The 27069-nt window shown below is 35.3% G+C and overlaps 1 protein-coding gene across 1 annotated transcript; it reads left to right on the forward strand.

Annotated features, from left to right (window-relative positions):
• The first annotated feature begins 8666 nt into the window (after nt 1–8666).
• LOC132312275 (NAD-dependent protein deacetylase SRT1) lies at nt 8667–26105 on the forward strand. The gene is made up of 14 exons (XM_059810578.1): nt 8667–8915; nt 11241–11270; nt 11386–11478; nt 14474–14593; nt 15147–15247; nt 15501–15609; nt 17352–17431; nt 20529–20607; nt 21813–21866; nt 22129–22225; nt 23426–23508; nt 24171–24238; nt 24781–24886; nt 25534–26105. Exons 1-14 carry the CDS (start codon nt 8817–8819, stop codon nt 25834–25836), a joined length of 1422 nt encoding a protein of 473 aa, XP_059666561.1. The 5' UTR covers nt 8667–8816; the 3' UTR covers nt 25837–26105.
• The last annotated feature ends 964 nt before the right edge of the window (nt 26106–27069 follow it).

Below are 27069 nucleotides of genomic sequence, written 5' to 3' on the forward strand. Positions count from 1 at the left end.
AATTGATTAATATATAGATTTTAAAGTGTGCGGATAAACTACTCTTCGCCGAGTGCGTTATGACGTACTTCCATTCGATTGACCACCCAATGAGAGCGCTCATGTGGGTCCCACGTCCTAAGCCGCCCAAGTTGCAAATGACGGCAAAAGAAAACAATCCACAAGTCCAATTAATGGGATGAAAATTACACAACAGACCCGCATCCTGATTCATAAGGCCTGTTGATTCGGATCCAAATACTAACCAAACATGAAGCAGTGTTTGGATTGTGTTAGGATAAGGCAAAGAAAAAAAAAGTAAACTTATTTTCAGAAATATATATGTTCATTAAATTATTCACAAGTCTAATGAACTAAGTTACAAATTATTCAAACAAAATTTGTTTACTAGGTTTACAAATTTGTCCCAAAATTTGTCCCAAACATAAGTGTGGACAAAGGAATGGTTGGTTGATTACAACAAAAGAGTCACAACTTTGGGTGAAGGTAAATGTCACCGGTCATGTCACTTGTTTTAGTTGTATACCATTATATGACACGTCACTTGTATTAGTTGTATCCCATTATATTAGTGTCGCAGCTATAAGAGGCAAACAAGTCTAATCAATGACTTTTGTGAATGGATAAGGGGTAATACAACACTGTAATACTGTATTAAGTGTTGTACTACATTTAAGAGTTCAACCTGTAAAATTGTAGGTTATTGGGTTTGCATCTGGATCATGCAGCTCGGAAGTGTATTTGATTACATTGGCTAAATGTAATTAGTTGAGACCATATGGTCTTGATCACCTAAAAATTTCTCATCTAACTTCACACATTTGTGGACCCTACTATAATGTTATACAGGATTCGTGAAATTATTATATGATTTGAGATTATATAATTCCGATCAATCACATAAATCACAAAAATTATAAAATCAAGACATAATTATATATATATATATGATTGCTTGCAGTGATGGACCTAGGAATGTTTTTGAGGTGGGCGCCGAAGAATAAAAATAAAATAAAATTGTAGACAAATATTTTTAAATTTTTTTTAAAGTAGGGGTATTTTTGAAATTTGAACTAAAAATTTAGGTAACTATATAAAATAAAAAAATCCAGTTGAGAAATAAGCAGGTTAAAAATGCAAAGGGGCATTTTTAAAAATTAAATTAGAGTATTTTTTAAATTTTAACTAAAATTGTAAGTAATAATATAATTTTAAAAAAAATTCAGGGCATCTACCCACTGAGCCTGAACCGAGTCGGTGCCTGGTTGAATGTGAACAGCGGGTCCGGTTCATATAATGATTTCTCAAACCAATCGTAATCCACATATTATACCTTCATTTATTGATTTAATCAGCTGACGCCCTTTCAAATACGTCATATGGGTCCCACACATCTTTAACACGCGGGCTTCAATTGAACACATCGAAGCATGAGAGTGAGGTCCCACTCGCAACGAATAACGAATGCTAAAGCGAAGACATAAGAGGGAAACGCAGCCACAATTTGAACCATAGTGAAATGACCTAAGAGGACCCTCTATTATTGGTTCCACTTTCCATCAGTAATTAGGGCTGACCCGAAGTTGCCAAACGAAAATCCAGCATAATAATCCGATCCGACCCAGATTTTATTAAATACAGAAAATAACTAAATATCATCTCTTATCTTATTTGGAACGTTATTTTGTGTTTTTTCGTTGCTTTGGTTGTACGAGTCAGCTGATAATTGGAATTGCCCTTCGAATAACGCTTTTGGTCATGGTCATCTCTCTGACCCGTTTCACCCCGCTAAGGGTTGTTATGATGTCAAGTTTCAAGTCATGGTCAATAATCAAAATGCTTGAGGGGACAACTGACCCTTTTGAGTGTGAAAACGACTCACTCATGCAACAAGATCAACTATTTTCACAAACTGCTAAAAAAAAAAATTTAAAAATAAAAATAAAGAAGCTATATATTTTGGATAATTAAAGTGCTAATATCTCATATTTATTATTTGATATAAGCAAAGTCTCATTATAATTTCAAAAAAATGAAGTTGATTAAAATGTTGACGTGAATATAAAAAAATACTACTTACTCTAATAGAGAGATCACTTTTTGGTACGCATATGTCACTTTTAGATAAACATGTATCAGGTATCATTTTTTGTTTTGGATACAGAGTTATCACTTTTCTATCAGAGTAAACAATGTATTTTTATATTTTTATTTTTTTTAAATTAGGAGACTTTGACCCTATCAAATAATAAATACTTATATATTTTCACAAAATATGGAGATATGATGGTTTTATAGAAGTGTATCAAAATATCATCATGATCATGGACCCAATTATTGCGTAGTGGTATGACTTATACTTGATTTTACTTTATACACACACTGTATAGTAATATATATATTGTATCCCTCTTATTTTCTTTCTCTTTAGGCTTTGACCATTATAATAAACTAATAATGTCCTGTAACCAGTTCAATTGTACACTTCATTATTTCTTGTGCCTTTCGATTTGATTTGTAGCGCAGAGAGATGCGGCGATAAATTCATGATAAATGTAATTATACAATTCTTCAGCCACAAATAAATATTTAATTCATATATACATGTATCCATGTAATCATGATACATGTGTATATGGTTTTTGATAAAAATTCGATATTATATCCACCTCATAATTTTTAATTGCTAAAAATATATCCCTCTTTTGTTTTCTTTTTCTCCTTTTCTCTTTAAATTTCTTTGATTCCCTTAAAAAATGAAAAAATAAAAAAAACCAAAACAGCTAGAAACCCTTTCTTCAATCAAACCTTTCCATTCCCTTCAAAGTTTGTTAATTTTTCTTTCCTTTAAATTTGTTTTTTCGTTTCTTCTTTTTTTGGTAAATTTGTTTTTTATAATATTACTTAAAAAAAAAAAAGTGCCGCTTAAAAATAAAATAAAAAAATATAAAAAGAAAAGAAAAGAAATCACAATTTATAATTTCTGCTTATGCACTTAAAATCCAGCTCTCAGAACTTTTAGTAATTAATTTTCAATTTTATTAAACAACACCTTTCTCATTGTACTGGACCAGAAATCAATTATTCACACATAAGTGTAGGCAAATTTAGGGATAAAAAAAAAATGTTGGCACATATAATTTCTACCTAAGTCCAGTCCGAATTTAGACTGGATTCGTATTTTCTGGCCCAACCTATCAAACTTTGGGCCGGACTCATGATCGTCTGCCCAATTGCAGCCCAACAAAATAAATTGCAAAAATTGGCAATTTAATTTTGAAACAGTGAGCGTCATTGTCAAATGTCAATCCACTGCATTTATATCCATAGCACCTATTTTCCAATTGAGCTTGGTCCATCCCCAACAAATTGCATTAATGTGGCCTGTATCTATTTGGAAAATTGAAAGGACACAGACAGAGAAATGAAATAATAAGAGACTATTAAAAGAAAATTGAGGGAAAAGGACCAGATTCTTAATTGTCCAATTATATTGTTTTCGGACATTACTTAACGACTCCTTTTGAAATTAGATGAAAATAATTAGGAAATTACTAATTACACAATCTCATTCATATATTTTTGTTTTATAGCAAGTGAATTGTTGTTATTATTATTTGTTATCATATGTATTCACTTGGTGTAACAATATTAATTTCAATTTTTTTTTCTTTCTTTCTATTCTCTGTCTTTCCGATATAAGTTATGACGGGATTAACAATAAAATTTCCATAACTTCAAGGGATTAGCTTAATGCAAAGACTCTCACTTTATATTTAGAAAAAAATTTCTTGTAATTGCCTGGTACGTGTGGAACGGGAGGACTGTATATGTTCGGCGGTGAGTTATGAAATGCTCTTGACACTATCATTGTCAAATAATAATAATAATAATAATAATCCCTTGATTGGAGGTCAGGTGTCCATTTCACTATTTTCTTTCCTTCATACTTCTCCAAACACAACATGTTTTTTCTTAAAAAATTTCATTTATAACCAAGATCACCTTGTTTTTAAAAATTGTCAACAGAAATTAATGGCTCAATTAGATCTTATATCTTTTGCGTTTTCCACAATTTCACAAAAGTTTTTTGATTTGTCAATTCATATTTACAAAAAACAATGTCACCCGATCATCATCAAATTATTTGGAAATATTTGGATACAAAAGAACCTAAATATGCCGCCATTATTGAAATTTTACACAATGGCTGTTCGTCCTTCAACATTATGGTGTGACTAATCGCAATTTTGTTTCAAATTTGGAAGCATGAAATATTGACATTTCTTGGCTATTTTCAAATTGGAATCACCATAATTACAGGCATAATTTGGATTCTGTGAAAGTCCAAAGTCCAAGCTAATCATAATATTTTCATTTGTCTTCATTATTATGTCTTGTTGTTCACACTTTTCTTGCCTTTTTTTTCCAATGCAACCTTAGTAACCACTCTTTACATGATAAAAAACTAAGTGCCCAGATAGAATGTTTGGTGAAACAGTGACAAATTAACAAAGAAATTTGAATGACATGTGAGGTTTGTCTGTTCTCGACCAACATCCCCTCATGCAGGGACCGTTGTTGCTCTTTGATAACTAGTTTTGATGCATGGAAATGTTTTGTTTGAGTCAATATTTGTAAACACAATTAGACTTTTACTTGTCTTAATACATGGAGATAGTCATATAAACCCTCCTTCTCTTAATACATGGAGATGGTATGGAAAGTTTTACAAAACTATCTAAACCTAACTTTTCTAGGTCATGACAGCTCTTATCATAATATCTATTTCACCAGGCATCTCTAGAGTTTGAGTTTTGAGTGTGAGTTTGAAGTTCATGTGACTCTTATTTCTAAGTTCATTAAGTGAAATGAGTACAAGACAAATATATATATATATTTTTTATTGTGATTCTCTTTGCCCCTAGGAGCGGAGCCACGTTTTGAATTCAGGGGGGGCATGGTGGGAATTTTTTTTTAAAATAAATAAATAAATAAGAATAAGAGTAATGAAAAATGAATTTTGATGTAAATAAATTAGAGCATTCTTAAATAAGAAAAATTTAATCTTTTTAAAAAGGTAATTAAAGAAATTTAAAGAGTAAAAGAGAAAAAATATAATAAGTTTAAAAGAATTTCGGAAACTAATAATTTTAGGGCGGCCATAATATACAAATTTATATATAGATATGTAAAGAATATAATAAAAACCACATATATAGGGCGGGGCCAGGTCCCTGCGCGCCCCCGCAGGGGGGGGGGGGGGGGGGGCGTGTTGCTGCTTGCCACAACTCTTGAAATGTTATACTTATATTGTTTAACATGAGATCTATTTGTAACATGGGGTGATAAAACTGAAGGCAAAGCTACGGAAATGTGATTATGGGTAAAATGCCAAAAAAATAAAATAATAAATCAACATTTGATGAATATTTTTTCTTAGCATCAAATTGACAATTTATAATTTTTTTGGATCATTGACCTCTGAAATTTGTCAATTTCCCACATAGATCCCCTCTACATTTCATAATCACACTTACCTCTTATGAGGTTTTGGTTTATATAATATAATCTCCTGTTGTTTGAGGTATTTCGGCATTCAGCGGCCCTGGGGCTGTTACTGTGTGGGTGTGCCAAAGTCCTTGTGATTCACTCGGACTCGGGGTGCTGAGTTCGTAAACATCAAGCACTCTTGGTTCAGCCCGCGTCATGGTGGGCGTCGGCCTTAGTGCACCCAAAGGATTTCGCGCAGGTGATTGCGAGAGGACAAGAATGGTCCCCCCTCATTGGTTTGAAATGCTTCCCCGGCGTTTCTACCGGATACTGATCATGCCATGTGGTTGGTTATGTTCGGACAGTTGGGTTTGAGAGAGTTGTTGTGAACACCTTCCCGCCAGCCATATATTTGGCCAAACAATAAACTCGGACCGAAGTAACGAAACATACGACTTTTGTGGCCATGCGATTGGCCTGACGTCGTCGTACTTATTATATCCGTAAAAGTGTCGGTCTGGTTCACGTGGAGTATTGGGCAATGAGTTTAGTCGAGTTACATTTCCACCAGAAGATGGATATGGTTTCGCCATGAATGTGGGTTCGTATGAGAATCCCAAATAATACCCATTCTCAAACCGAAGAATCGGCTATGGAGCGGACTCACGTTGAGTAGTAGGTCGTTCATTACTTGGCCGACTACTCCGCTCCTATTCGGCCTTTCTGGCCAAATGTCGGGCACGGACTTTGAAGGCGCTCACCCTTTTCGGTAAACGGACAACCTTCCCACTATTTGGCCATTTATTGGTTAGCCTGGAATTGTTGGAGGGTGAGTCCTGGTAGTTTATTTAAATACTAGTACTTGGAAACTTAAAGACAATGCATTGAAAGTAAATGACTTGAAATTAAAGAGTGTTGTAAAAGACTTGTAATTTAAATGCGGAAAGTAATTAAGTGCAAGAAAGTAAGTTGCAACAAAAGTTAAGGGTGACAATTCGTGTTCGTGGGTCGTGTTAGTGTCGTGTTGATGTAAGGATATTATACTAAATAGGTAAACCCAAACCCAACTTATTTAATAATCGTGTCAAAAATTCTTAACATTAACCCAACCCATTTATTAAATAAGGAAACGTGTTAACCCGTTTAATGACCTATTTATCAAAATGAGACGATATTTAATCAAATACTAAATAATAGAAAAAAAATTGTCATAATTAATCCAAATATTCAAAATAAAAAAGAAAATCATAAGCCATAGACAAGGTTTATGTTGAAATGACTTAACTATCTATAGTAATTGGGTTTAAACAGGTAACATATTACATAAATCATATTCACGATTATTACATGTTGAGTTAAATGGGTCATAAACGTGTTACACGGGTTGAACCCTTCAACCCTAACTCGACACAATTAAGTAAACGGGTTATTCGTGTCGACCCTTTTATGACCCAAACCTGTTTATACCAAACCCAAACCTTTTTAACTCGTGTTATATTGTTGTGTCGCGTCGTAATTTACCACCCCTAACGAAAGTGAAGGGTTGAAAAACCATGGACTTGAAAGCTTCAGGGAAGCATTTAAAATACAATTAATTTAAAAACATAAAATAAACAAAACATGATAGCTTGGAACAAATCCATGAGAGGCGTTTTTGATCTATCGATAGATCTTGATCTGTGACTAACTGGTGGGAGAGCCTGAGCAGCGATACTTGGTCCATAAGAAGCCACGCGGCTGTCCTTTGTTACTTAGCCATTTGGGTTTGCTTTGCATTCGTAGGGAATCGACATTTGTCTTGTATTTGAGCTAAAGAGGCAAAGACATTAAGAACTCATGTCTAGTGTATCTTCGTTTAGCCGACAATGTAAAACGACTTTGGGCTTTATGCACGAATATTAGTTCCGGCCTGAACGAAGGTAATTTAAGGAAAAGGGACTGTTTGACTAGTCCTGAGAGTTTGTGCAAATCTTTGGTCATTTGGTCAGGATGAATATCCTGCATGGTGAGCTGTAACTTGCTAACCCAAGTCGTGTTTCCACCGGCACTCAAACTGTGCCCAATCTGGATGATAGGGGCACAAATGTAGTTGAGGACATGACAATGTTCTGGGCATGTGTTGTAAGTGTCGGTTCAACACTTTTTTCACCATAACTATCCACTATGAATGGTGGTGTGCGAGTATTACTGCCTGGGTTCTTCAAATTGGATTAGACTTCTATATTGGGTGTTGTGGGTTAAGCATGTAATCACTGTGCTTCGGCTAAGATGATCTGTGATTGGTCGATACATTATTTGGGTTTAGTTTCCTTGCCGATCGTCAAGGAGGCATGTCAAAATATTATTTTGAGTGCAAACCCGTATCATTAGGCACCTGGCAAATTTTGCTGATGTCAACAAGAGAAAATTGATAAAAGGTCAATTTTGCTCTTTTAATACCTGAAATGACAATATTATATGGGCAAAATAGTAAAATAACACATTATAGATACCAAGTTAGACGGCCATCGCTGACAGGGGTGGTAAGTGGAATTATAAAATGTAAAGGGATTTATGTGTGTGTGATATGGACAAACCTTAAAGGAGGCAAGTGGAATTTACTATTCATTTTTTTTTTTTTTTTTTTTTTTTTTTTTTTTTTAGCTTGGCAAGAAATTCATATGTTCACACACCGCTTTGCTCATATGAAGAGTTGGACCCTACAACGAAAGGTGAGGAACATGACATATAACCAACAGGCTAGTGGCCTAGCGGTACTAAGCCCCTACTTTTTAAAGAGATGTCAGGGGTTCTAGTCTCAGTGAAGGCATATGTGTGTAAGTACCAACTAGGGGAAAAAAAAAATGACATATAGATTTGATTAAATGACAATTATACCCATAGTTGGGTTACTTATTCTAAGATATTTCCTATTTTTATTCTTATGGTAAGGGCAATTTAGTACTCTTATAACACTTACAATTCATTTTTAAAATTTTTTCAATGCAGTTAAATTTTAAATTTTTTTCAATGCATTTACATATTGACCTTTATTGCAAACTCTTGTATTATTATTATAGTTGTTGAGGAAGGTATCGGCATTAATGTAATTTGGCAGGCAATGAGAAATTTTTCCTGTTATGAACTAATTTATGGTGTGGGAATCACTATTTTTGGCTTTTGGGGTCTCATAAGAAAAGAGTCTTAAGTACTTTATTAACTATACATCAAAAGAGAGAAAAAGACTTCCCAAGTCTCTTTACATTGATCAACTTCTCGAGAGAGAGATAGAGAGAGAGAATCTGAGAAGAGGGAAAGAGAGGATTCACAGAGCGAAACCCACCATGTCTCTGGGTTACGCAGAGAAGCTTTCGTTCATAGAGGATGTCGGTAAGGTTGGAATGTCTGAGATTTTCGACCCGCCTCGCGTTTTGCAAGAAAAAGTAAATTTTTTTCTCAGTCCCTTTTTTTCTCTTGACATTTTATTAAATATGCTTTCTTTTATGTTGTACTTGATACTTATCATTTTTGGGTTGGCTGTGTTGATGATCTCTTGAAATTGTAGTACCCATTATAGTTAGGTTTTGTGCTGGGACTTTTATCAATTTATTGGTGTTATATAGTGTACTGTGGAACTCTGTTTTGTTGGTTAATATATCTTTTTTAGTTTTTTGATGAGATATGACTGATGGGTTTTGCCATTTTCTTTCTCTAGTTCTTAATTTCACTTGTTCTGATACAGCGGTATGCTTGAAGTTCAATACTTTAAAAGGAAAATAATAATGTAGTCGAATTGATTGTATTGATGTTGATCACCGGTACAATTCATGCCGATATCAAATGTCGGTTATTGATTTAGATGGTGAATATTACGATTGTGAAGCAAGAACATGCAATGAACTTACTTTAAAGTGGAACAAGTATGTGATTCGGATGAATAAAATATCTTTATGGATTCACACACACACAATTCAAGAACCCTAGACTTGTATGTTATCTGTGGGATACTTGCAGCTCCTTAATTTATTGAAATTAAATGCTTTAATGTATTATTATTCTCATACCTTCTGCTCGACATTGTGTTGCGATTAATATTTTGATCCCCATGGATGCATGTTATGTATTAGGTGTCAGAAAAAAATTACATTACAAATCCCTTTAGCAAAATTGATTATGTATGAAAGAAAAAAGTATGGCTGATTTTTGATAAAAACTTTTGAAGCTGTGTAGTGTCACTTTTCTTTTTAGGGGGAAAAATTGCAAGTTCTGGAGATCCAATTCTCGAAGGAAAAAAATTCTCGAAGGACTTCACTTTCCGAAAAAAATTCTCGAAGGACTTCATGATCAACTCTCCAGTTATGGATTTTCTTATCAGAGATAGGATGGAAGGAGTTGGATGCTATTAGATAAGAATACTCGGTTGAGAAAGGGGATCTTACAGCGCTTAGTGATATAGAATTTTTTAAATTTATTTATACTTGTATTCTTTCTGTGGTTTAGGTGGTTACAATTAAAAATCAGTGGTATTCAACCTAACAATTGTATATGTTGTTCCAAATTCTTGCCTCCATAGTCAACTGTTAGCCAGCTATTGTTTGCTCTCCTCCCCTTTTTCGTAAGCTTCATCTATGATTTTGGACTTTTTGGGGTTCACGTGTTACTTGCGTATGCCTACACATTTAGGGAACTTGTTGCAGGTTGCCTTTGCTAAGCTTCAGTTTTAAGGGTTTGTTGATATTAAGAAATGTTGGTCACTTCTTATGAGCTATCCATGCTAATCATAGGAAAAACTTTGATGACGTGGCTTGTGGAATTGTAAGCACAATGTCTTTGTGATGCTTTTCATTTTAGGGAAGTCTAATGATAGTCTTTGATAAAATTCAGAACTCTTTGGTGAGGTTTCTTGTATTTTTTGTGCAACTGCTTTATTTTTCCTTGAGCTTCATTCTATGTATTTTGTTTGTTTTAATATTTTTATTCTGTTAATTTATTTTGATGCTTTTTGTTTGTATTTATGTTTCATTTTAATAACTTTACATATTCTCTACAGTTTATTATAAATTTGAAATTTGATCTTTGTCCTACAATTAAAAACTAGCTATCAGAAAATTGTTATTATTTTTTGTTAAAGGTAAATACTCACACCCTCATTCACACACAATAATTATGGGGCTCGAACCCCTCAACTCCCCTTTGAGGGAGGAGAGGTTATACAAGCTGGGCTAATGGTAGCAAAATTTAATACTGGAGACGCATAAAAATGCAATGATGAAGTGTCACAATCTCTTTCCTTCCCATCCATTGTTCACTTCGATCGAAGGAGAGCCTAAGCCAACCTTGACTCGAACATACAGTATTCATGACAAGTCACCCCAGAAGAAGAATTTGTTGAGCCCCCTTACAAAATCAGCGGAAATGAGCATGTGTTGAAAGAGTAAGTTTGGGGACAACGGTTAATGCCATGATGTTTTGGTAAGGTTGAAATGGATGGTACCTTTTAACTAAACCCAACCATTTCCTTACTTTAGAGGAAAGAGACCACCAACTCATCAAGAACTTCCCTCAGCTGATTCACACAAAAAATTGAGATATTCTTTATGAATATAGTGCCATTCATTATTAACTCAATGACAAACTACTAACACCAGGACTTCTGCTAATGTTACTATTCTTTAGTTTTCCAAGTACTATGCATTTTTGGTTCTTTGTGGCTTAACATACTTGGCGAACTGAAAATCTTGCTTACCTCAACTGGTTTGTTTTGGCAGATTGAAAGACTTGCCATGATGATACGGAAGGTTTGAGCTAACTACAACTCACTCATCTCATCCATTGTATACAGATTTTAATGTTTAAGTCTGCACCAATAAACCTTTTATTTTATTCCTCCTCCTTTATTGGTTTTATCTGCAGAGTAAGCATCTAGTGGTGTTTACAGGAGCAGGAATATCTACTTCTTGTGGTATACCCGACTTCCGAGGTCCCAATGGTATTTGGACACTTCAGGTAAATACTATGCAAAGTATTTTCCATAGGGACTAAAGAATGCCTTGTTCACTGGGGAAAATAAGTCATTTTGCTACAGCACAACCTCAACCATATGACATGCCCTAAAATGAATTAGCCGAGCTTTCTGAATTTTGATAATTTGATACTTTGTCTATTGATTGAATCCAATAAATAGTAACAAAAAAAAAATCTGATGAAAATAATTTTTAATATCTGTGTCCACCTCTTATTTAGGAGAAGTTGGTTTAATTTCGTATATGTCATGGAAAAAAAAAAATATAAAGCAGAGGAGTGTGGTTCTAGAACAGATGAAAGATCATTTGACCCGGGAAAAACAAAAGACCTTGCTTGTACATGGAAAAGTTTTTGCTTTCACTTATTTAGGAACCTATGAATTAAGTAATTAGAAATCATTCAGTGGTTGTTGTAATATGGAAGTTATTCTTTCTTGAAATTGCCTCTGACCTAATTAGAAGGAGATGATAATGGTGGTCAAAATGAACAAGAGGTTTGTAACACGCCACCTATCAGGTTTTAAGTGTTAGATTTTAAGGCACTGTATTTTGCTTTGAATCTATATGTTTTTACTACAATTTGTATAAAATTCATGTTTCTTACATGTATATAAATGCCCTTGTGGGGAGTAAGAATTAATGGAGAAAATATTCATTCATATAATAAACTTGAAGGACATGATGGTTACTTTCTACATGCCCTTTCCCCTCCCCGAAATTTTTGAAAAACAAAAGAAAGGTAAAGGGCAAGGGTAAGACATTTATTATATAAATGTGTATTATTGTATAATTATGTTTGTGTAGTGATTCAGGTATTTCAAGAATCAAAGTCAATTTAAACAATCTTGTCTTCTCTATATTGCTAAATCTTTAGTTTGATCTTCGGCGCAAGAGCGCTCAATCAATGAGCTACCTAATAGCCCATTGTGCAAGCCTGCCACTGGGGGCCTGCTTGCATCCTCTGTATTAGTGTGAGTGCTGGCTCAGAGTTGGCGGTTGCTTATTTCCTAAATACCAATTGGTGGCTTGTGAAGGGGAAGAGGACTGAAACATGCCATTGAAATATGAATTACATTTGTGCATTGCCAGACAGAGATTCTATTCTTTGTGGTCTAACATTCTTGCTAGCATTATACTCGTGTTGTTCACTGAGCTCGTTACTTGATTTAAACTATGTTATTAGTAACTTGTACAGTTCATGCTCTCTGGCTGTACACATGCTTTTTATGCAATTTCAAAAACCTGGAGACTCAACTAATATAAGCAAGGGACAGCGGTAGGAGATTGGAGGTATTGTAACAGGTATACCTGATGGAGAGGTGTTAAGCTTTTTTATCATCTCGGTGAGAGAAAAAAAGAAAAAAAGAAAAAAAGAAAAAAAGAAAAGGTAAAGGACAAGGATATACTATGAGGAGGGCACAAAACTCCCTTCTCTATTTTATACTAATATAAATTATATCTGTGGTTTTGCATAACTTTTGTAAGATGGGGGAATCAATGCACATGATCATCCCTCGCTACATACAAAAGTTTATGATGTGATATAAGTACACTCGTGGACATGATTGTCCCCTTGACAGTGTTCAATTCTAAGTAAATATTTATATTTCTTTTCACAGTATACTCTTACATGTGCATAAATGCCTCTAATGAAGAGAGTTTATTGAAAAAATATTCACATACTCAAAAATTAGAAAGACCAGCATTCCCCTCTGCTTGGGTTTGGTTTGTGGGGGTTGCCATCTACTTGTGAGACATGAGAATCTTGATCTGTGTGCTATTCTTGCTACAAGGAAACGACAAAGTTCATACTAGTCAATTTCCCCTTCTTGGCTTCAAAATCAACAAGTACAAATTTTACTCTTCTGGAAATTCTGCTTGGAACCTTCTTCAAAGATACCACTGTTGAGCAACACCATCGTTGTAGTGGGTACTCTTCTTGCTATTGAACTTTGATGGTTTTGTGAAATATGAAGGTGGTCTTCCTCTGTCAAAATCATTCAAGATATGATACATTTGTGGCCCACGTGCTCACTGTCCCCTTCTCCTAAAATGATTCTGAAGATTTCAGATCAAACCGTCACTTACCCTGCCCGAGTTCTGCTCTCCGTGTAAGCGACACACGGTTTTGGGAACTCACAGAGGCAGAATTCCTTCCCAAGTCCCACCAATGGTACACCAAGAAAATATGATATTTTTACATGGATTTTTTAGTCCTTTTATATTTTTTTGACTTCTCAACTAAAATAATGTTAAGATATAAGGGCATAATGGTAATTTCATAATTCACACCCAAATGTATATTTCAAGTTTGTGTTTGATAAGTGCTTTATTGATAGAGAATGAATCATAGCAAAGAGGACGCGATTCCTTGTTCAGAAAAGCATAGCAGAAGGAACAAAGCTTGCAATTTAATGCATCTGAAGAACCTACAAAGTGATCTTGAACTGAACTAGGACCACTACCTTTTAAGTTGTTTTTAAGTGTATAAAATGAGGGATAATATTGGTGTTGTGTCTGAAGTGGCAATGTAAAATACATTGTAATGTAGGATGCAGTGGACATGATGCAATCACCACCATCTCTCACTTTACAAGGTGTTTGAATTGCAGAAAAATGTCATATATAGGTGTCCATTCGTTAACAGCTTTAAAGAAATCGTTGAATGCAATTGGTTGGAGAGCTAAGTTCAACAGTCAGTAAAATTTTGGCTTCAAAGATTTTATAGATGGAATTGTTTAGATTGCTGTCCAACCCACATCTTCACACTGACAAGACAATTAAGAGTTGTAGGTGTGTCAAACAAGATTTTATTGTTTATCAACTCAGAAGGCCATTGTATGAAAGGGCAGGGGTGATCATGATGAAGAAAAGGCCCTCATATGGCATCTGGCATCTTAGTGTGGCTTGTTTTACAAATAAGCTAATTGATTATTACTTGGATGGTTCTTTTGATCCTTCTCTTAATTGATTTGCAGAGGGAAGGCAAAGCCTTGCCTGAAGCATCACTGCCATTTCATCGTGCAATGCCAAGCATGACTCATATGGCTTTGGTTGAACTAGAGAGGGCTGGTATCCTAAAGTTTGTTATTAGCCAGGTAAGGATGTACTATTCTGTTCTCCAACTATCTGCAATATATTATCTACTAGTGGAATACTTTACATGAAGATGGTTAATGAATCCATTTCTCTTGTTTTCCTATTTGTACTCTTTAAAAGCAAGTTTATTCAGGGAGCATTTCAATTTCTAAAGTTTATATGAGGAGACAAGGTATTGTTTTTGTGCTAATACTGAAATGAACCTAAAGGGAAGAGACCTTTTGTTGATTTGTATGGTTTTGATTTTTTGTATAATCAAAGAGTTACTTTATAGTATCAATGACTCTGGTAGCTTCTTGGGCACTAAGGAACATTTGGAAATTTTCGGAAGTGCCAGACAGTTTGTTAAGGTGTTTTGGCCTTTGGGATGACATCTATATTTCCTTTTGTAATCATGCTATCATGAACAATTCCGATGCTTTTGCTTACCAAATTTGGATTTCTTTGCTAATTGACCTGGCAACCCTCAAATGAGTTATTACTATTATATACAATCATATCTGATTGGCTTTCTTATTTTGTTGCTTAATACCAACTACCTTTAAATGCTAGAATATTGATGGCCTACATCTTCGATCTGGAATACCGAGGGACAAACTTGCTGAATTGCATGGTAACTCCTTCATGGAAATATGCCCTTCTTGTGGACTTGAGTAAGACTTGAAACTTTATCTAACAGATATATTTTTTTTTCAATATATATATATAGTTTTTCAGAACCATCTTCGCATTGTTATCCCTTTATTGTTATTTATTTATTTATTTTAAAAAATTATCTTGTACTTAAATTAATATTTTGGCTTTAATCTGCAATCACTTGTTTGTATGTGTATTATACTGTTATTTATTTGAGAAGGCTCTTTCTTCCGGTTCTAGAAATTGATTTTATGAATTTAAATTGTGAAGGTATTTGCGGGATTTTGAGGTAGAAACTATTGGATTGAAGGAGACATCACGGCGTTGCTCTAATGTAGGTTGTGGCACAAAACTTAAGGACACGGTTCTTGACTGGGAGGTACCAATTACTTGTGTTAACTGATTGCATCATAGTAGAGGCTATAGATATACAAATTACATTTGATTTGTTAAGGGATCTTTGGGTGTACAACTGAAATGAGTATTCAGTAATGATGATCATGACATTTCAAATAGATATATGTTGATAGTAATAGCGGTTGAAATAAGTCTAATTTATTTCATGTATGGATATTTTATTAAAAGTGTATGAAATTGAGTCTCGTTTATTGCATGTATAGGACCATTGTAGAAGTGCAAGGACTAACAATGAGTCATCTTCTTTTAGTGTCAATGTCTAGTTTCTGCTCTTCATTAAGACAGTGAATTCCAGTCTCAAATGCTTTTGGAAAACTGAAAATTATTCCTGATTCATGGGATCCTGGAAGAAGTGCTGATTCTGTGTTTCCTGATGGCATGGGGAATGTCTCACATACATTCAAGAAAGTTTAGCCTGTGAGAATTATTTTTCTGCTACCTTATAAGATGCTACATTTTTTTTTTTTTTTTTCAACTCAGTAGGATAAATAGAAATGGTCCGATGATGTAATGAGGGTGTTCTGTAGCTAAAATGTACTTGACTGGAAATGTCACAAACACAAGTGATGTATTCATGGTCAATACATGGGGAAGGCTGATTATGCAAAGATGCCTCTAGAGGCTTCAGATTGGAGCAAAATTTTATCCAGTTAAACATGCTGCAACAGTTATCAGTAGGGTAATCAGATATTCTTTCTGCTAAACATAGAATTTTGTAGATAGTTTTGAACAAAAAAAATAAATTTTGTAGATAATTTTGTGACATATTCATGGTCAATACATGGGGAAGGCTGATTTTGCAAAGATGCCTCTAGAGGCTTCAGATTGGAGCAAAATTTTATCCAGTTAAACATGCTGCAACAGTTATCAGTAGGGTAATCAGATATTCTTTCTGCTAAACATAGAATTTTGTAGATAGTTTTGAACAAAAAAACAACTTTTACAACTTTATGGTCCAATTTGAATATTGCAGCTGGGATCACACATTGCAGTTCTTCTGAATTCAAAAGCAACACTAATGAATCAAATAAAATTCACACTCAGTTGCATGTTATATATTCTCAATTTCAGTCATAATTTCTCTTTTCAAAATTGTGGAAACAGAAATATACTGAAATGGTATTTAATTTTTCTGATCATTAAAGTCCTTTTCCAACTCACGGAAATAAACCAAAAACAACAATCCTGCCAGAATTGTACCCTTGCATTATGTTATAAAATTTTCATCACTTTATTCATGTTCGCATTTTGTAATATCATGTACATCACATGGATATATGCATATGCATTCTGATGGTTCAGAATGGAGTTATTTTGACAGCGTACAGTTTTTGTTGAAGTTATGAATCTAAAATTAGTTCCCCAACAGAGATATACTGGTCCAACTTAAAGGAGATTTTCCACACACATTGGAAGTGTGGAAAAAGATGTCCCCTGGTACACACCCATGCACACATTGCTCCATGAAAGCAGCATTGCATTAGTTTAGTGATGCCTAGATAGGGAGCTAAGGCATAAGAATTGATCTATCTAGTGGACCCCATTGTCCAATAAATGACCCATTAAAATAATGATGACCACTTATCCAGTTTTTTAACTATTGGCTACTAGGATGAGAAGCAAAGGTTTTGATGCCTGGAATCTTCATTTCATTAAAGGCACATATTGCTGATAATCTCTCTCTCTCTCTCTCTCTCTCTCCAGGATGCATTGCCCCCAAAGGAGATGAATCCAGCAGAGAAACACTGCAAAATGGCTGATGTAGTATTATGCTTAGGGACAAGGTAATTATAAGGTTATCTATGTGACATTAACATTGTAATATTTGAGAATTCTTTTATTGCTTAGATGTTCCAAAAGATACTGAACTGGTTATTGGCCTCCTTTAAAGAGAGATGGATTGACAAACCTATATCATTCTTTCCTTTAAAATATTCATTATCCACCATATCTTTTTTGTGTTTATGGCGTATGAGATTAGTATAGCCTGCTATTGCCAATCCTACTCATTGTTCTTTTGCTGCCATAGTTTTGAAAAGTCTAGGTCATGCCTCCATATGAGGCATAAGAAAATGCCTCAAGGGATTGCTTTGGAGAGATCCCTGAAGTGTATACCTTAAGGTTGAGGCTTGGGTAGAGATATTAATGTTTCACGTATTATCAGGAAAGAAAAGGAAATGCCCAGCATAAAATTTTAAAACTTGAGCCCAATATCAATGGCAAAAAATCCGAATCACAGAAGGAAAAATTCACTAATGACAATGTAATTCATTAGTATCCTGAATAGGTGGTAAAGGATAAGTGTTACAAGGGGAGACTTGTCCCACATCGGATCCGGATGGGAAGTGACATGGGTATAAATGGGTGGGTATGCAGCACTACCCAATAGCTTAAGCTTTTGGGTAAATGGATAAACACCTACCCGTTACAGTTGGTATCAGAGCCAGACCCAGTTCTTAATTCGGTGCCACGCCAAGGCTTGGTCCGGAAGGCATCCGGGTGTGTTACCCGAGTAGGCAGGGTGGCCCGACTGCAACGAGGATGTTGCAAGTTCGGGTGGGGGCATAGTTGTTAAAGGCGCCGGAGGCGCAAGGCGCCACCATGTCGCCTCCAATGGCTTAAGGTGCTGGGGTTGAATAGGGTGGCCGCCTTTGTATAACAGGCGCAAGGCGACAGGCGCTCAAAAGGCGCGCCTGCCTGAAAAAGGGAATTTTTTTAATTGTTTTGTTACTTTTTTGGTTTTGTATTGTTTATTATTTGTTTATGATTACTTTTTATTTGTTTATTACTTTTTATTTATGTATTACAAAACTTACAAGTTACAAAACAAAAAAATAAAAAGAAAACCAAAAGCAAAAGTGGAAAGAAGAGACAGATCTGCCGGCAGCAAAGGCGATATCTGCAAAGCTCTCGGATCTGCCGGTAAGTTCTCCTTCTCTCTCTTCTTCTCTCCTTCTCTCTCTTCTTCTTCTCTTCTCTCTGAATCTCTTGTCAGATTTTTTTTTTTTTTACTTTCTTCTTCTTCTCTCCTCCTTCTCTGTCTTCTTCTTTTCTCTTCTCCTCTCGTCAGAATCTCAAATTTTTTTTTTTTTTTGCTCTTTTCTTCTTCTTCTCTCGGCTCTCTCCTTCTCTCTCTTCTTCTTCTCTCTTCTCTCCAAATCTCTTGTCAGATTTTTTTTTTTTTTTTTTACTCTCTTCTTCTTCTCTCTTCTCTTCTCTCGTTAGAATGTCAGATTTATTTCTCTTTTCTTCTTTTTTTCTTCTTCTTCTTGTCTTCTTCTTCTCTCGGCTCTCTCTCCTTTCAGTTCTTTGAGTTCTTTCCTTTTGCTTTTGGCAGATTTTTTTATTTATTTTTATAATTGTCTAGAATCTAGATGATGTTGGTCCTCTGTTTTTTTTTTTTGAGGGTTTTTGTGGCTTAGTTGTTGTTTCTATAGATTAGTGCCTTACTGCCTTGCATGTGTTTGGTGATGCGCTTGATTGATTTTGTTTACTCATTAAAATAGATAATAGAGATATACCTAATCAATCAATTACTTACCCAAAAATGATTTGAAAAATAGAATGAATCATGGTGCTTATAGAAAATTAGATTGATTTGATTTGAAAATATAGCACATCCTTGATCCTTGTGGTTTTTGCAAGATAAATTCATAATTTCTATTTAATGCATCCAAACATGGTGTTTGCAGTTTGCAAAAATGTTTTATTCGTGCTTAATGAAAATTAGATTTGATTTGACTTAAAGGTAATAATAGCACATCCATGTGATTTTTGCAAGATGAACTCAAATTTTCTATCAATTAATGCAGCATCCAAACATTATTACATCTTTATATATACTATTGCATCTTTAATTCTTTATTGGGTGGGTTTTGTTTTGTTTTTTTTCAACGTGCGCCTTACTTCAGTCGGGCGCACGGCTCGCCTTGCGCCTCAGGCTCCGGGAGGCATTTGCGCTTTTGTGCGCCTTGAGCCTTTAACAACTATGGGTGGGGGAGAATGTTACAGGGGGAGACTTGTCCCACATCAGATCCGGATGGGAAATGACATGGGTATATATTGGTGGGTATGCAACATTACCTAATAGCTTAAACTTTTGGGTAAATGGGCAAGCGCCTACCCGTTACAATAAGAGAGTAGGACAAGATGAATGATCACACAATGTTAAAAATGATACCAATCTGTTGTAATTTAATGATTGAAGATGCAAGTGTCCATCAGGTCTATGTAGTTGGATTAGAAGGGATTTCAACAGATTCTCACTGCCTTCTACAAGGTAGCTTGTTTCTGACAAGGAGTGTCAAAAGATTTAGCAATAAAAACAGTATATAGTTTTGTATTTACAATAAACTACTATATAATGATGAAGAAGCTGCAAGAAGTTTTAGATGTCTCCCAACTCGTTATTGATAATGAACAGCAGATGAATGGACTGTTAAGTCGGCAGCTTGGTTGTCTTATCTTATAATAATTTATTAAAATTCAAGCTTGGATAACTGCAGATCTTGGACATCTTTGCATATTTTTGTTAGCTTCACAACTAAATATTCTAGTGTGATCATTAAATTTTACCTTCTGCATTCTCATTCTTATTTTTCAGAAATGAATATGAAGCATTAAGTAATAATGAGGAGAAATACAATTTAAAAATAGTGAAGCCAAAATTTGGAACAACTTTCTGAATTTGGGTTACGTCATCATTCACTCTCTTTTACGTCGTCTATCCCTCTAAAAATGAGTAACAAGACTTGAGTCCATGACATTGTTTTGTTTCTACCTTTTAGCAAGCTGGGTTGTGCAGGTCTTTGGTGTGGATCCTATAAATCTGCTCTCTTGCATGTTTCATTCAATGATCATGAGTACAGCCATTCTGTGCAGTTTGCAGATAACTCCTGCATGCAATTTGCCTCTAAAATCTCTCCGTGGTGGTGGGAAGATTGTAATTGTGAATCTTCAGGTATTTTCCTTCTTTTTATTTTTAAGTGTTTACAGCTTATCTAAACAAAAAGCTGCATGTAACTTGGATTACTGCTCAGGCCATCCTCCCATGGGTCCCTTCACTTAGTCCCTACTCCTTACAGGAGAAGCAAAGAAAGACATTCGCATTCAGGTAGCTGGGGGGTGTAACCCCACAACCCCAAAAATGAGGAACTGAGGAGTACCCCCAAACCCCCCTAGGCACATCCAACTCCCAAACTAAAAGAATTAAGATCAAAATATCGAGTGTCTTTATTGGTCTTGTTAAATCCTCATGATCTGCAGTTCCATCAAAGCAAAAGCTAAATCATAGATGCATGATAGTCAATTACCAAATTACAATTGTTGTGGATTTTAACCGTGGATAAGTACAAGCCCAATCTTATTCCCAGTTGTTGTCTATATAAATGCTGAAGTAGCATACAATGGAACAACAATAACGCTGTGTAGACTGAACAGCAAATCCTGGCCTGTTCATAACCCTATGGATGAGCTAGTCTATGGCAGGGCCTTCCGTAAAACCTTTCAGATTGCTTGTGTCTAAAAGGCCACTAAAAACCTTTTCCATATTTCACACCAGCTGAAAGTAGAATTGTTTGATAGATTATGAACTTTGGCTTCTTTAATTTGAAACAACTAGCACTCTCGACATCATTGAAGTTGGAAGTTTGATGTAATCTCCAGATTGCTTGTGTCACTGGAAAACTTTTCCAGGTTTCACACCGGCTGACAGTAGAATTATCTAATTTTGAACTTTGATTTATCACTTCTTTTGATTTGAAACAAATAGAACTTTTGACACCATTAAAATTAGCCGAATTCTCACTCTAAAAATTGCACAAGTTACATATGGTAATCTCCACAGGATACATCTGTACTTTGGAGTCCAAGGACTACCACCTCCCAGCAAGGCTATTAACATTTTCTGTCTCAACCATAAATACTGAATCTTAGAAACAAGACTAAACAAAGGTAGCTGTTGAACACTACTGAATACTAGTCCAACCAACAGATGACATAACCATATTTATGACACAACTTACTATAACATAAACAACATATTCTACAGATATAATCTTAGATATGGATCTATGTTTTATCCGCTGTTGGTGTAATATTCTTGTTCCCTTATTTGTAATAAGGCATCAATTATCCAGTTGTTAACTCTTTTTCTAAATTTTACAGAAAACTCCGAAGGACAAGAAGGCATATTTGGTGATCCATGGGCTTGTAGACAAGGTATCATATTATTTTTATTTATTTATTTATTGAGTTCAATGAGCATTCTTTTGACGAGCTTGGATCTGTTTCATACTTGCATACGTTCTAATCTCCCACTATGTCTCTACATCCATAAAATTTTTACAGCTTTGATATTGTGTGTCTTAATAAGACTGAGTTTATCTGGGTTTTGGAATTCATGAGCTCACTTGCACCTGATTCATACTTTGAATAGATTTTGCTTTTTTCTCAGTTTGTTCATTACTTTGAATAAGAACAGGTAATGGCAGGAGTCATGGACCTACTCAATCTGCGGATTCCTCCATTTGTCAGAATTGATCTTCTCCAGATCATTTTTGCTCAGGCCTTCAGTTTAGGTAACATTCTGGATTGTTCTTTTTCTGTTTGTTTTCAGGATCAGGGTACACACAAATAAAACTACAAGCACACATGGTATATGTTTGAAGTAGCTGGTATCATCTGAATTATGGCCCAGCGTTTTTACATTACTCTTTTGTTGTACTGATGGACTTGAACCCTGTTTGCCTTTTTTATTTTTATTTTTATTCAATATTTTGTTTGCCACTAAATGTGAAGTGAAGCCATTCCTTTTGCTGTCCGGTTGCATGAGCCCGTGTGTTCCATGAGAAATGTAGTTGAGATTCTCTCTCTGAAACACGGTTTATTTTTGCAAAACAAATACAGGAGGAAATAGAACCCAAAATCCCCCATTTTTTTCTTTACTGGTGCACAGTGGGTTATTATTTTATAAAAGAAGATTCCTTTTAAATCCATAAAATGATAGAAAATGACTTCTTTGTGATCATTGGGAGGTTATTTGTTAATATATATGCTGGCTATGCATGACTTTAAATATTGGCTGTTATTGCTCTGTGAGACTGTTATGTAATGCTGTTTCTAATTCAATATTCGGTTTTCAATTAGAAGTGCTGTTGAGATTCTCTCTCTCTCTGAAGCATGTTTTATTTTTGCAAAAGAAATACAGGAAATAGAATCCAAAATCCCCCATTACTTTCTTCAGTTGAGGGTGGGCATTTTATAAAATAAGTTTCCTTCAAATATTGGCTGTTAATGTTATATAACTGTTATATTACAGTATTGTCAGGGAGCGGTGGCATTATGGGCAGATATATCGGTCCTATTAACATCAAAATTTCAATAGCCATTATAGCTTGGTAAGGGCCCTTGTGGTCAGTTACATGCTTTTAGAAACCTGTTGTGCTGGTATGACAGCATTGTTAGATGATATAAATTTGGGATAATTACACTGACCTCCCCTGTAGAAAGGCTTAATCACAGTCACTTCCCCTACGTTTTCACTTTTCAAAAATAACACTGACCTCCCTTGTCAAAGGTAATTTTGTAACAGATTCCCAATCCGTTAATGGTCTAAGCTATTCAAATACGGAATCCGCTGATGTCAGCATGCTTGTGCACAAATCCAAATTGTTGAAAGAATGTCAAGTTATTTTTTGTTTTTTATTTTGGTGAGTGTCTAGTAGTTAGCTGAGGCTTTGATTTACAGCTTTCTCACAGACCATTCACTTGCATTACAGATAAAAGGTATGTGAACTGGAGCCTCAGGGTAGCAAGTGCGCACGGGAAGAAAGCTCCATTGCCATTCGTCAAATCTGTTGAGGTGGATTTATTTCTAAGAATTCATTATGCTCATTTCCATTTAATAATAATATATGAAGTCCTACCCGTTGTCAAATGACATTTTGTTTGTTTCCAAAACCAGGGATTAGGTTATCCATATACTGAAAGGCTTGTTTGTTAACAAGGCTATTTTACCAATGTAAATTGATTTTTTGTTTCACACATAATGTTGTGTTGTCGCTTGGTAACTTGTCACTAAATAAACTGTAAACATTGAATATGGGGTTGAGCTTTGTGCTTCATAATAGCAATTCAGTGGCACAAAAACTAATTATTATGGACTACTATAGAAGAATTTCTAACTTAGTTATTTCCATGCCAATTTATTGACTCTGCTGACTCAGTTCAAGGTGGCTATGAAAATACCCATGTATGATAGACTGTTTATTTACGCCGTGACTAGTCTGCGTTCTTTGGACTTCTCAAACTTAGCAAACTGGAACATCTAAGTTGCTAAAGGAAGGGAAATCAACTGAGACCCTGCTAGTAGCGGCGAGTGAGAGCGGGTTAGGGAGACATTGATTCGATTTCAGAATACTGATTGGATTTGGAACCTTTTATTCTTAAATATAGTATTTTTTGTCATTGTTATCACATCTTATGTTGACAGACGGCTAACCCCACTGCTGTTTTGCAACTTAGGTTTCCTTCTCAGAATCACAAAACATGAAAGAAGCTGTTCTACATGAGCAACCACTTCAACTAAAAAGGTAGCAGCAGTCATTTTCCATACTGCAATTGGTAACATTATAATTTACAAGGCTTATTCTCTTACTGGATTCGTGGTATATATATTAAGTAGTACTAAAACTAGGAAATATCATCCAGTATCTGTGAATTTCACCAAGGGAACTACAAAATTCAACATGACAGTGGCAAAGAGTAAATTAGCTATAACTTTTCTATTCGTCTAATATTTCATTTGGTTAAATGGAAAAGGTTTAGTGAAAAAGAATTGCAACATTTTAATTTAAACCACTAAGTTTCTCAAAATAGTCTTGGTTTTATCATACAATCCTTGCAATAATTTAGACTAAGTTTTGGCCATATTTTTTGGCTGTGCAAAATTATGCAACAAAATTTATGACTAAAAAGATATGCATGAATTGAATTTAACTTGTAATTTTATTGTTCGTCACTTCATCCCAGAGTGATTACCCACATTGGATATGTAAACTGGTATATGCTATATGAACTGCCCTGATAGGTGCTTCCTACTCACATTTTCAGTTATATTTATGTGCTTCCACAGGAGAACAGTGAGGACAGCGGAACCATTTGATATTCTGTTGAAACTGAACTTCAGTGATGGTTGTGGGTGTTCATGCACCCGTATCAAGATTCCAATTGACTTTAAGGTAAAAAAAATTTTTAAAACCATTTATAGGCTCTTTTAACCGTGAGCAGAAAAAGGTGACTGATTGCAAATGCTGTGATGCTGCATTTGCAAATGATTCTTTAGTTTTCCAGTTATAGTTGTGATTCCGGTCATTGTTGTTAAAATCATGATTTTTTCATTTATTATTATTATTTTTTTATCACATGCAACCTTTAAGCCGAGCATATAAATAATCCAAGTTTATTGCATATGGCTCAATAACCTGTGATTTTAGGGCTAGTATAGCCTGTTACTAATTATTCGTGAAAATTGTAACTATTCTGCAGAAGCTGAAGTATGACATGCTTCATTCTATATTAACCATTAGCTGAAACTTGTCTTGGCAGGAATAACTCAAAAGTTAACTTTCCATAGAAGAATTCGAGTTGCAGTGTGAGGAAGAAAATATGCATGACCTTTTCACCTTCAAGTCCCCGAACTAATATCAAGTTATCTTGTTGATTTCATAAATAGTTTGTAGCTAATAAAAAAATTTATTGATGAGATGAACCGTACCATATTTTAGGTGGGATAGATAAAAGGCAGCTGTTTGTCTTCCTGGATGTGTCACAGTAATGATCTGTGTATTCTGAGGGCCTGACCTAAATGTACCTATTTACTGTGCAGGTCCCAATGGACTGTTTTAAGCGTGACAAGGATGCTGTCTTTCAGAAGCTGAGAGAGAGAGCCATCCAAGACCTATGCTGTGGGAAAAAGTCAGTTATCGAGAGAGAGGCTGTCACAGACCCTGAAAGCGAGGTCACAGTCTATGCAATTGTAACAGACATTATTAGGTATGAGAAAACTTCTAAAGCATTTGAAGCTGCACCCTTAAGTAATGGCACAGTGAAAAGGCAAGATTTGGGTATCAATTGGATTGAAACACCTCGGAAGCGACGGTGTAAGCATAAAGTAGGAGGTAGACGGTGAAGTGGTAGTGATTCAAGTTGTGTAAATATTTTTCTACCAATTACTAGAACTATGGATGGTAAACAGATGTTTGCAGAGACTGGGTGAATTTTGCTATGTACTACACTCAAGTCTCACCAGGCATGGTATGAAGATGGAATGTGGCTGCCATAACCAAAATTTTGTAGGTTAAAGGGATTTGGGAATCATGCATTCCATGGTGGAATCATGCCTATCATCTCTACTCTTTTATTTCTTTTGATGAAATATATCAGCCAGTTTTGTTGCAATCAACTTTGAACCTCAGATTTCTTTGAACTTAATTGTATTTGTGCTAGGGATGCAACTCGGGCGGTCTCAACCCGAAATAATTCGTGCGTAGCCCGAGATTTTGTTGTGGGCTTGGGCAATGTTTTTTTAATTTTTGTTTGGGCCTCGGCTATATATTTTGAGCACAAATTTAATTCGGGGTGGGCTTGGTTGATATGGATGAAGCTTGAAGCCCAACTCGAGCCCGAAAATATTTTATATATTTATAATTACACTTAAATCGCATGAGTGTAGTAACCAAATTGGCAGTGTGCTTAGGATTTTATGTTTAAGGTTTTACGTGTTCAAGTTATGGGTGTAGCATTAATTGATTTATTTTTTACATACAAATTCTTTTGAGGTGGGCTTAGTGTGGGCTCGGGCTTAGTGTGGGTTCGGGCTGGACAAATTATGTATGGGCTGGGCTTGGGTAGCTCTGCTCGGGCTTAAGGCGGGCTTGGGCTGAAGATTTTTTATATGGGCCTGGTCCGATATGAGTGCCAAGCCCGCCCAACTCACCTGAGTTGTAACCCTAATTTGTGCATCTACAGTGATGGATCTGTATTCATTAATAACGTGCATTGGCTGCATAAAATTGTCAAGTTACCAATTACATGTGGAAATGCACATCAAGTTCATCAACCATTCCTGCTGCTTTCAAATGCACGTCAACCATTCCTGTTGCTTTCAAATGCACCTATGGATTCATCATTTTTCGTGAATTAAAACCTTGCATAACAATATATAAATTGTAGTAAAATATATATATACAAGGTAAAACGGGTGGGCGCTTGCCCATTTATCAAAAAACTCAAACTGTTGGGTAGTGATGCATACCAACCCATTTATATCTATGTCACTTCCTATCTAGATCCGATGTGGAACAAATCTCTTGTAACATTCTCTCATCTGAACCCACGCGACGCCCTTGTTGCGGTCAGACCT

Source organism: Cornus florida, unplaced genomic scaffold (assembly GCF_030987335.1).
Source record: "Cornus florida cultivar Cherokee Brave unplaced genomic scaffold, ASM3098733v1 CherokeeBrave_3.0.0_Hap2_Chr06, whole genome shotgun sequence".
NCBI classification, from domain to species: Eukaryota; Viridiplantae; Streptophyta; class Magnoliopsida; order Cornales; family Cornaceae; genus Cornus; species Cornus florida.

Bases quoted from the DNA above. Each gene is read 5' to 3' on its own strand.
- LOC132312275 (XM_059810578.1), top strand. From the start codon at position 8,817: ATGTCTCTGGGTTACGCAGAGAAGCTTTCGTTCATAGAGGATGTCGGT. The intron at 21,867-22,128 runs GTATCATATTAT...GAATAAGAACAG, and splicing joins TCCATGGGCTTGTAGACAAG to GTAATGGCAGGAGTCATGGA. The intron at 23,509-24,170 runs GTGGATTTATTT...TTTGCAACTTAG, and splicing joins CATTCGTCAAATCTGTTGAG to GTTTCCTTCTCAGAATCACA.